The 12,142-nt window shown below is 42.5% G+C and overlaps 1 protein-coding gene across 1 annotated transcript; it reads left to right on the top strand.

Moving 5' to 3' along the window:
- The first annotated feature begins 7,964 nt into the window (after positions 1-7,964).
- LOC123159647 (NAC domain-containing protein 26) lies at positions 7,965-9,532 on the top strand. The gene is made up of 2 exons (XM_044577459.1): positions 7,965-8,559; positions 8,673-9,532. Exons 1-2 carry the CDS (start codon positions 8,059-8,061, stop codon positions 9,141-9,143), a joined length of 972 nt encoding a protein of 323 aa, XP_044433394.1. The 5' UTR covers positions 7,965-8,058; the 3' UTR covers positions 9,144-9,532.
- The last annotated feature ends 2,610 nt before the right edge of the window (positions 9,533-12,142 follow it).

Here is a 12,142-nt window from a genome sequence, read left to right on the forward strand (position 1 = left end):
GGGCCCAATGCGTGGTAGTAGCTGAATCATGGATCACAAACACAGAACTCAGTTCCTGAGGACGGCTGCAATGAGACAACCCACCATGTACTCCTACATGGCCTCTCACCGCTACCTTTACCAAAACGTGTTCACACACTTAGCTCACACACAGTAGGACATGTTCACACGCCTCTGATTCATCCCCGATGAATCAGACCTGACTCAACTCTAAGCAGTAGCAGGCATGACAAACAAGCAAGAATGAGTAGGCACAACAGGGCTCAAACAACTCCTACCCATGCTAGTGGGTTTCATCTATTTACTGTGGAATGACAGGTCATGCAAAGGATAAAGGGGTTCAGCTACCGCAGCAAGTAACAGATGAATCGTTGTTGTCCTAATGCAGTAAAAGAGAGCAGGAGCGAGAGAGTGGGATTGTATCGGAATGAACAAGGGGGTTTTGCTTGCCTGGCACTTCTGAAGATAACATTGAGTCTTCATCAGTGTCAACGATCACAACGTCGGAACATCGTCTACCGGGAGGGAACAGATACCGGCAACAAAGAAGAACACAATCAATGCAATGCACAAAATGATGCATGCTATGACATGGCAATATGAATGTGTTTTGAGCTAATGCAACTAGCAACAGATTAAATGAAGTTGGTTTGAATACAAGATTCAAATTCAAACTCCATATGTGATTATTCAAATGCCATTAATTGATTTGTGCTATACAGCAGTTATAAGTTGTTCTAACATGCATGAAAATGGTACAGATGGATTCCTTGAATTTTTCTGATAATTTTTCATATATAAATTATTTAATTTGGAGTTACGGTTGAATTTCTATGATTTATTGAAGTTTAGGGCATATTCTGAAAATAAATAAATCATTTCTGACTTATTTAAAATCCCAGAAGCATATACTGCGTCAGCATGACGCCGGGGTGACGTCAGCAGGTCAAAGGCGTCGACCAGGTCAAACCTGACCAGTGGGACCCACTGGTCAGTGACCCAGTCAACTAACCAAGTTAGTTAGCCCTAACTAACTGGATTGGGCCCACTGGTCAGTGACTAACCTAAATATGATTAGCCCTAACTAACTTAGTTAGCCGGGCGGGGCCCGCATGTCAGTGGCTCACCTAATTAACTAAGTTAATTAACACTAACTAACCTAACACTAATTAAGCAGGCGCCTGGGCCCACACGTCAGGGGGGGGTCAACCCCTGGGCCGATCAGGTCAAACCTGCCGGCGACATGTCGCCGGCGACGACAGTAGCGGCGGGGCGGCTCGGAATTGCGATACAGGGAGCCATTCGAGGCGCCGCTGGGCTCTACGGGAAGCTGGCGATCCCGCGCATCCAACAGTGCAACCGGGGCGAGCTGGGGTGGCCGTAATCCTCGCCGGCGTCGAGCTCAGCGGCTGCCGGACCTCGGGCGTTGGCGGAAACGGTGCTACGGTGCACAACAGGGAGAACCCGTGGGTGCTGCAGGTTCACAGGAGCGCGGCGAGCACGCTGGTGATGCTCGGGCGAGCGGACGAGCTCAGGAGCATGGAGCTCGTCGGCCGTGGCGGCGGCAAGCTTCGGCGGAGGTGGGGAACGGGGCTAGAGCAAGAACGCGAGCAGGAGAGGAGGGGGAATCGGTCCATGAGCTCACTGTGGTTGCAGAGCGCGTCTCAGTGGGCTCGGGGGCGACCTGGAGACGGAGAATCGGGCCGGCGATCTTCGATGCCCGTCGGTGAAGATGGCGGCGATGGCGTCACTGCAGGGCTCCTGGTGTTGCTTGGAGTGGTGGGGAGGATGAGTAGGTCGAGGCAGAGCTTCCTGGGGCGTCGGTGAGGCGTGGGGTGGCCGGTGGCCACGGTGGTTCTCGTCGGTGGCGGCGGCTCCGTTCGGGTGAGGAGGACAGAGGAGGGGGAGAGGATGAGGGCGAGGGAGAGCGAGAGGGGCACGGGGAGAGTAGGAGAGGGTCGAGGGGAGTGCGTGGCACCCTCAGGTGCCTCCAGCGGCGAGCAGGTAAGCAGGAGGTGGCCGGGGCTCTCGGGCGCGCGCGCCACGCCTCGGTCCTTCTGGCGAGGAGGAAGACGACAGGGGGGGGGGAAGTGGAGATGGGCTGGGCCGCACAGGAGCTGGGCCGGCTGGCTACCGGGTGAGCGCCAGATAAGTCCTTCTCTCTCTCTCTTTTATTTCTATTTAATTCTGTTTTCTATTTTCTGTAGTTTGTTTTGATTTAGTTTTAGACACTAAACCATTTTATAAAATCCTGGAAATAGTTATGTGGCTAGGACTAAAATATACCAAACCACATAAAATGTTCCAGTATTATTGGACATATATTATTTATATATCAAATATATATCCAATGCAAATAGCTATTTATTTAATTCAAAGGCCCAAAATAATTAACTCTGAGATACCAAAAATATTGTTTTGAGTTTTACCTCTTTGCAATATTTTCAGAGACTAAGAGGAACATTTTCTTGGGCTTCTTTGAGAAGATTTTAATGTTGATCATTTTTAGAAGGTTTCTGAGGCTTTGAAAATCCCTCAATTCAAATTTCATTTGAATTAAAACATGATGCTCACATGAGGTCTAGCCTAGTGCATAACAGGACCAGGGATGTGACATTGATGGACTCACTTATCTTCCAAGCCTTCCGCTGTTTATCGTTGTTAGATGGCCTTAAGCCATATTTATTGTAAAAGGTTCTCTTTTGAGACATTCGATGTAATAAGTGTGTGATTGCTACTCTGTTATAAATCCTTCAAGTACTATGTGTGTCAGCATTACTGATCCAGGGATGACACTGATGCACAGAGATCATACCGTTTAAGGTCTGGTCGCTACAAGATGGTATCAGAGCACACGCTGACTGTAGGACACGACCACTAAGCTAAAGCCCTAGATCACTACTCACTCTTCTCAGTTCTGACTCCTCATCTTTTCTACTCTTTTAGGATGGCGGATGCAAGGAACAAGTTCATGCAACCGGATGAAGATACACCTTTTGGATGTCACTTGAAGGAAGTCACTAGATACCTGAACATCAGAGTACCAAGCTTCACCGGGACCTACAACGACATTTTACCTGAAGAGGAGCGCTGGATGATTCAAGTTCAAGTTCGAGGAAGGACGTTCATGCTCGTCACTGAGCCTATAGAGTTTTCCTTTGATGCACCAACCTAGAGTCTAGGAAAGAGCATGGCAGCCCACATCACCATGGGACGTACTGGAGAAGTCTACCACAAGGATCTCAAGGATACTATCTACCAGATTTGTGGGCGCCGAGATGAGCAATGGGAGATGATCAGCACCAGGAAGGATAGATCAATTGCAGCTTTCATCCACGAGTTAAACCAACACATTCGACGCCAGGAGAACCAGATGTGCGCAGGCATGATGGATCTGAAGAAGGCATGGAACAATCAAAAATTATAGATACGTTGGAGACGTATCAATAGTCGTTTTGCCAAACATGGGTCATACTATTAGTGGACCAATAGCGGTCCGCAAAATGGGCCATAAATGGGCTAGAGTGGAAATCGTCTGTTTTATGGACCGATCGTAATGGGCCGTTAATAGGCCGTATTTGATGACGCTATAAAAATAGCCAACGGGTTAACAGGCCACAAACAGGCCGACTGGGCCCGCAAGCAAAAAAGGCGAGTAATGGGCCATAAGTAATCAAATTCTGGAAATGAGCCCAAGAATAAATGGCCCCTTAGAAGGCCCAAAGTTAACACAGGCTAGAAACGGTCAACGGAATAATGGGTCGTTAATGGGTATAAAGCGATACACTATTCATTATGGGCTAGTTTCTTCTCGGGCCTTTAATGGGCCCAGGGTTACAAAGGGCCTCTTATGGGCTGAAAGACGTCATGGGCCATACATGGGCTGGAAGTTACAACAAGCTGGAATCATATTGGATGGCCCAGATGATGCTACTGGGCCAAATTCCGATAGGCCGTAACGGGCCATGAGTTAGTGGGCTATAAGTGGGCTATATGCGGATTTGCCGTTAACAAGCTTTCCGTGGGCTGGCCCCTACCTTTTGACCAAGTCAAATGGGCTGGCCTTTTCACTGGAATGGGCCTCTGTTGGGCCGTGCCATGTGTTGATGCATCATAGGCGCGTTCGGTCCAATGAATGGATGCCATCTATCCCAACGGTGAGCGGACACGTGGTTCCTCTGGCCATTGAGAATTTTACACATGGAAAATCCCAGTTGGTCCGGGCTATTAACGGGTTATCGGATCCAAACCGGAATCCGATAGCTTAACGGCGAACCGTTACGAAGGATGCCACGTGTCGGTCGCCCGTGACGAAAGCACTTCTATGGCACACGATTTATCGTCATGGAAGTGGACACTTCCGTGTTGATAATTTTGGTAATGTCATCGAACACTCCTACTACAACACAGGTATGACTATCTTGATTCTGTCATAAAATTGTCATGGATGTACATGCATGACAGAAAATGTGACCCACTGTGAGAAACATGTATCATCACGAAAGTGTATTTTTTTGTAGTGTGAGGCTTTGTGTCATTCTCCGACTGGATTGATAACCTTGGTTCTTAAATGAGGGAAATATTTATCTCTACTGTACTGCATCTCCTCTCCTCTTTGAGGAAATCCCAAAGCAGCTCACGAGTAGTAGTTACTTGCAAGGATTAAATCTCATAGTGGTAGATAGATAAATTGCAAAGATGAAATAAAATAAAATAGAAAATGGTAGCAAAGTATTTTTGTGTTTATATATATATGACAAAGGTTGACCCGGCGGCCATAGTTTTCACTAGAGGCTTCTCTATTGAGCACATAGCCTATAGTGGCTGAACAAATTACTGTTCGGCAATTGATACAAAAGCACATAGTCATGACGATATTCAAGGCAATGATCATGTATATAGGCATCACGTCTAAGACAAGTAGACTGACTCATGCCTGCATCTACTATTATTACTCCACCAATCATCCGCTATCCAGCATGCATCTATGGTATTAAGTATAAACCAGAGTAATGCCTTAAGCAAGATGACGGAATGTAGACAAAGCATATCCAATCAATATGAATAAACCCCATCGTTTTACCCTTAATGGCAACAATACATATATGTTTCTTGTCCCCTTCTGTCACTGGGGTATAGAGCACTACAAGATCTAACCATTTACAAAGCACCTCGCCCACTGCAGGTAAATCAATATAGTTGGCCAAACCAAATAGATATATTGGAGAGAAATACAAAACTATAATAGTCATGCATAATAAAGTTAAAAAAACTCCATTAATATTCATAATATAAAGATCATAAACCCACAATTCATCGGATCCCAACAAATACACCACAAAAGAACATTACCTTGGATAGAGCTCCAAGAATATCAAGGAGAACATTGTATTGAAGATCAAATAGAGAGAAGAAGCCATATAACTACTAGCTATGGACCCGTAGGTGTGTGGTGAACTACTGAGGCATTATCGGAAGGCAGCATGGATGTTGTAGAAGCCCTCCGGCCGTGATTGATTCCCCCTCCGACATAGTACGGGAAAAGGCCTAGAGATGGCATCACGGAAGAACACAAGCTTGCGGCGGCAAAAAAAGTGTTTTGAGTGGCTCTCTGTTGGTTTCCCAAGTTTAGATAATTTATAGAGGTGGAATTAGATCAGATGGATCCATGAGGGGCCCATAAGGTAATAGGGTGCCCTCTCCCAGGGCGCGCCTTGTTGCCTTTGCTATCTCCTCATTTACCTTCTGGTCTCCTCGCAAAGCTTCTAGGGTCTATTTTGTGCAGACAAAAAATATCAAAAAGTTTCATAGCGTTTGGACTCCATTGGTGCTGTTTTTTTCAGAAAACCAAAAACAGGCAAAAAATAGCAACTGGCACTAGGTACTAGGTTAATAGGTTAGTCCGAGAAAATGGTATAAAGTAGCATATAAAGCATCCAAGAGTGATACTATAATACATTGGAACAATAAAGAAATTATAGATACGTTAGAGACATATCAGACTACGATCGATACCATATAATTGTGGGTCATCACTCTTCTAGCCGAAAGGTCTTTGTGATTGGTGTGAAGGTGGAATATGCCGGTCGGTAGTGACGCAATGCTTATCTTCGTCCTTCATGGATCATTGCACCTCTTTAGCCGGGTCCACAGGGAAACCCTTAACTATACCATTCAATCTGGAGTGGGGATGAATGGTATTGGTGTGTGGGATATATGGTTGTTACATGCAGGCTCGTATTTGTACTAGGTACTGCCCACTTGTAGAAAAATATAAAGTGTCTTAGGAATCCAAACTTTGAATTATGCTTAAGCATCAGTCATGTTAGACACATACTAGCGGGGAATTTGGATTCCCTAGGAATACTTTAGTCCTCTTGATTCCAACAAGCATTATTCTACGTCTCATTCTCTTTTCACTTTACTCTTGAATTTTGTTATCGTGTTTGCAACAACCTCACAATATTTCAAAAGATTATGTCATTGCTTTCCTGTTTCAATGCATGGTTAAAAATATGATAAATGCTAACTACAAAAGCTTTAGCATTTGTCTAAAGAGGCACTTTGATTATTTTATGTATTTTCCAAATTACTCATGAGTGATGACACACATGTTACGAGTAGTGAATATAATGTGAATGTGGAGAATATGTGTGTTGCCATAACAATAGATTGCTAGTAATATTTCCATATATTCTTTTCTAAAACCTAAGGTAATTACATATATCAATACATATCTTATTTTAATCATGAACATAACATTCCATTTTTCCTTGTATATGTGACATTTTATGATCCACAAAAGGAGAAGGAATGTGAACTAGAGATTGTTATGCGTAATGTATATTTCTGTATTTGGTTGACTAGATATTAAAAATTTCTTGCCTGATTTAAATCTAACTTGTATCCTAAAATAAATCTTATCATTGTCGATCTACAAAATGATATATACAATGGATAACCTTGTGAAAGGAAGGTGGCGCACAAAACGCCCCCTTTTGTCCCGCAAGATAAGCACATAGCCACGCATAGCTGGAGGCATGGGTAGATACATGTATCTTGTGCCATCTTTTTGAGCAAAAGCAAATAGATTGGTCGATCCTGGCACGCATACTTACCTACACCAATACACGACACTCCGGAAAGTAAGTAAAGCCAAGAAACTGATCTATATCTCTAGACAGATACCAGTGACGTGCATCTTTGTACATACATGTGTGCATGCCCACAGAGTGCAAATTATACCGATCTCGCACATGCATGCGGGAATTCAGTAGTGATTAGCACTAGCGCCCTTACCCGGTGGTAACTGATCCAAAGGTGTTGTTTTCATGGGAGGATAGATGAGAGAGAGAGAGAGAGAGATGTGATTGTTACTGACACTCATATGCACCACCTTGTACCCATCATATTGAATATCCATCAAAGCCATCTCCTTGTCACATATTTTTATAGAACGCACATGGTTTACATGTAAACCTACAAAGGTTATATGTAGTTTATGATTGCATAGGATGGAATATGTAAACCAACATATTTCACCTCAAATCTTGTATATTGATATGAATTCATAGGGTGGAATGCATACATAGTAAATGACATATGTTTGCTTTGCATCACAAAGCCATGCACTAGCAATAGATTAAGGAATATCATGATATGCATATGTTAACAAGAATGACAAGAAACCAAAAGTGTTCAACCTGGCATGACGTTTCTTAGATAGGTTTGAGAAACCTAGCACCTATCACCACTATGGCATAGTGCCCATAGCAAGACAAGCAGCACACAGTTGTAAAGGTTAGGAACCTATCTCTATCTATCTATCTAAATCGTATACATCCATCCATTTCCGGTAAGAACAAATTAAACAAAGCCCCAGAAACGCCAAGGCTTCTCTGGCAAGTTTCTTATCAGTACACGCATTCGATCCTATTTAAGCACCTCCCTCGGATATCTCTAGATATCATTGATTTCCTTCCATACATACAGACATCTCTAACATTTCGCCCCAATACTTGTTCCACCCTAGCACCCTTTTAAGAAAGAGCCTCCCCCATGGCAGTCCACCTTCAAGTTCAACAACAAAAACACCTGAATCTGCCGGCGGGGTTCAGGTTTCACCCAACGGACCTGGAAATCATCACCTTCTACCTAGTCCGCAAGGTTCTGAAGAAACCCTTCGACGTGATAGTAATCGAGGAGGTGGATCTGAACAAATGCGAGCCATGGGATCTCCCAAATAATGTTAATATGGGGGAGAAGGACCAATACTTCTTCTCCAAGAAGGACCTCAAGTACCCCACCGGGGTACGCACCAACTGGGCCACGAACGCTGGATATTGGAAGGCCACTGGAAAGGACAAGGAGATTCTCCACCCGCCGACCATGAGTCTCATCGGCATGAAGAAGACTCTGGTCTTCTACAAGGGCAGAGCCCCCAGGGGGGAGAAGACAAACTGGATCATGCACGAGTACAGACTCGAGATGGGCAAGCAACACACACCAGACCTACCCACCGACATCGTGAGAGCCGCCTCCATTAATGGGTCTTCCAAGGTATTTCCAAACCTTGACTAGTAGTACTCATGACTGATGAATATGCATGTACATAAATATCCAGCTAATCACCATTTTTGATTAGCACTAAATTAGTTTATGTTTGTTGGTAGGAGGAGTATGTTGTTTGTAGAATCTTCCATAAGAGCACCGGACTGAAGAAGGTGGTGACGCCTTCATATTCCATTCCCATTCCCATGTCCATGGGGGCAGAGCAACAACAGGGCTTCCTCGAATCTAATACACTGGCTCCTCTCATGGACTATGATGTGCCATCATCATTAGAGCCGCTGTCGCCGCTGCCTGCAACTTCTTTGTACCAGATGCATAACTTCGGGGCTGGATCATCTATGATGGGCAGTGCGGTGCTTCCAATGATGAACAACCAATACTTTGAGAATCATCGCCACCAGATGATGGTCGCCCCGCCACAGTCATCAATGTCGTTCTACAACAATCAGCAGCAGCAGATGATGCATATGAGTGCAGAGCAGGGCTTCATGGTCGGGGTTGATCCTGGGAGCGGTACATCATCTATAGTGTCACATGAGGATGTTCTAACTGGGACGAGCAACAACATTTAGGGAAATGGTGGTGCAACAATCTCCAGTGAGATCTCGTCCGTCAACATGGGTATGGATGGCGTGTGGAACTACTGATGATCAAATGATCCGCGAGAATATATAAATGTGTTTATGCACAAAATAATCTTCCACCAAATGATCAGTTGATATATACCAACATCTATATTGGTTTGTACTAAATTTTATTTTCATCATGGTCACAGGAGAGTTTGTATGCAATGGCTTGCTTGGCTTTCTTTTCTTGTTACATTATTGTGTATATGTGTACCGGCTTGTATGTGCACCATCAACTGGTGTATACCTAGCTACATTTGCATGTGTTTTTAAATACCTAACGATGTGTCATGCATGTTTTAAACCTATGTGGAATAAACTATTTTGTTTAATTATGAATATTTGAATGTATTATTGTGAATTTGGTTACATATGTGTATTTTATTGGAGTAGAATTTGGGCATGCGCCAATCTAGAGGGATCTCCATCCACTGGATGATCTCTTATGTCCACTTTGATTATTTTAGATGCATTGGTTAATTTTTTTAAGAAACTGAATGTGTATCTCCATTTATATCCTAGTGGCTTTGATGATAAATGGCAAGTCCATCCCATAAGTGCTAAAAGGCAATATAATGAGACAAAAATTATCGTGTTGCGATCCAAGTTATAAGAAATCAGTAGGTTATTTGATCTTACCACACAATACTTCTACATCTATAGCAATCTGAAGCGCCAACATGGTATCCCTATTTGCAAGCTTAATAGTAACATCAATTAATTCTATCTCAGTAGGTGAAATATCATGCATAATTTGTTGATAGAGAGAAAAAAGGAACATCACTTATAAGAGTACCGATATCACATAAACCATGGTAGAAAAGACCTCCAATCTTTACAGAAACAACAGGCATGCCAACAACCTTCTTATTATTATCTAACTTATCCCATTCATTTCTATTTTTTTAGCAATTCTAGATGCTTCCTCACATAAATATATGACATGTCCATCAATATTGTCAACCAATAAATCCTTAACTATTGCAATTGGAGATTCTACTTTAATTTATTCATAGTGTTGATGTGTCTTAATATTACTCTTATGAACCATAGTTGTAGCCTTAGCACGTTCCTTAATCCTAATAGGGAAAGGAGGTTTCTCAATGTAAGCACTAGGCACAACATGATTAGCGGTATACGCAAGTGTTTCAGTTTTAGTAATAATGGGTTCTTCAAAAATATCATTAACGGGTGGATGGAATTTAAACCACTTCAATTTTGTAATATCAACATGAGCAGCAAGTGATTTACAAAATGTAGCTACTATCTCAGAATCAACTCCATATTTTGCACTAAGCTTATGAAAAAGATATGTTTCTACAAAAGACTTAGCGCATTCATAATCAAACTTTATACATGAATCGTTACCTTTATCGATCTCCCAATCTTCAGAGTTGCATTTAATCTATCAATAAAATCCCATTTGAATTCACGAAGGAACTAGTAGAAGAAGAATCGAGCATTGTTCTATCATTATGAGAAAGCCGAGCATAAAGGTACAGATTAATCATCTCGAGAAAGAGCTCATGATTGGGGCATTTAACATCATGTCCTAGAGCCTCCCCCAAGCTTGAGAAATACTTTCTCCTTCACGAGGCCACAAATTATATATACAATTCCGATCACGATAAACCAAGTGCATAGGATATATTTTTTGATGGATTTCCAATTTCAGGCGGTTCTAGTCCCATGTTTCAGGATCATCCAATAGCCTATACCATGCCAAAGATTTTTTTCTCCAAAGATAAAGGGAGCATCTTCCTCTTAACATTATTTTCTGATAGACCTGCAAGCTTAAACAATCCACATAGTTCATACATATATATAAAGTGCATATCAAGATGTTTTGTTCCATCTCCTGCATAGCGATTAGCATGCAATTCTTCCATAATACCAAAGGGATTTCATAATAAATATTTTCAGTAGGTTGAGGAGTGGCTCTTACCACTTCCGCTCGATGTGAAGATACCCTGAACAAGCCCCTCAAAAGAGTATCTTCCTTAGTAACAAGTAGAGATAAAATTCAGCATGTAGTATAAATGTTTCCTTACCATATTCCTCTTACCAAAAGCGCTTCACTCCCTGGCAATGATGCCAGAAAAGAGTCTTGATGACCCACAAGTATAGGGGGTCAATCATAGTCCTTTCGATAAGTAGGAATGTCGAACCCAGTGAGGAGCAAGGAATCGATAAGCAGTTTTCAGCAAGGTACTCTCTGCAAGTGTTGTAAGATAGTTGTGACAGATAGTTTGGTAGCAAGATAATTCATAGCAAGAAATAAGTAACAATACCAACAAGGTGCAGCAAGGTGGCCCAAATCCTTATATTGCAAAGGACAAGCTAGAAATACTTCTTATAATGAGAAATGTGTTCTCGAGGACACAAGGGAATCTCGTCTAGTTAACTTCATCTCGATTCACTGACCCGCGTTCACTACTTTGATAGGTTGTTATGTGGGAGGACCGGTCCTAGGGTGCTTTTTATTACTTGAAAAAATAGTCCACTTATGATTAACCCCTCTCGCAATCATCCACAACTACAAAAGAAGAATCAAGATAAATCTTACAACAGCATGAAACATATGGATCCAAATCAGCCCTTACGGAGTAGCACATAAACTAGGGTTTAAGATTCTACCACACCTGCAACCCATCATTTAATTTCTAATCCCACAATCCCTTCCTCTAGGCTCAAACATGGTAATGTGTCATGTATTCGACATTCACATGACACTACTAGAGGAAGAACAACATAACACATCATACAAATATTGAACGAAACCCAACTTCACATGACTACTTATAAGAGGCTTCTCCCATGTCCTCAAGAAGAAATGAAACTAATAACAAATCATATTCATGTACATGATTAGAGGAGAATAATATATGATTAACAATCTGAACATATGATCTTCCACCAAATAACCAAGCAGCATCAACTACAAG

Source organism: Triticum aestivum, chromosome 7B (assembly GCF_018294505.1).
Source record: "Triticum aestivum cultivar Chinese Spring chromosome 7B, IWGSC CS RefSeq v2.1, whole genome shotgun sequence".
NCBI lineage: Eukaryota > Viridiplantae > Streptophyta > Magnoliopsida > Poales > Poaceae > Triticum > Triticum aestivum.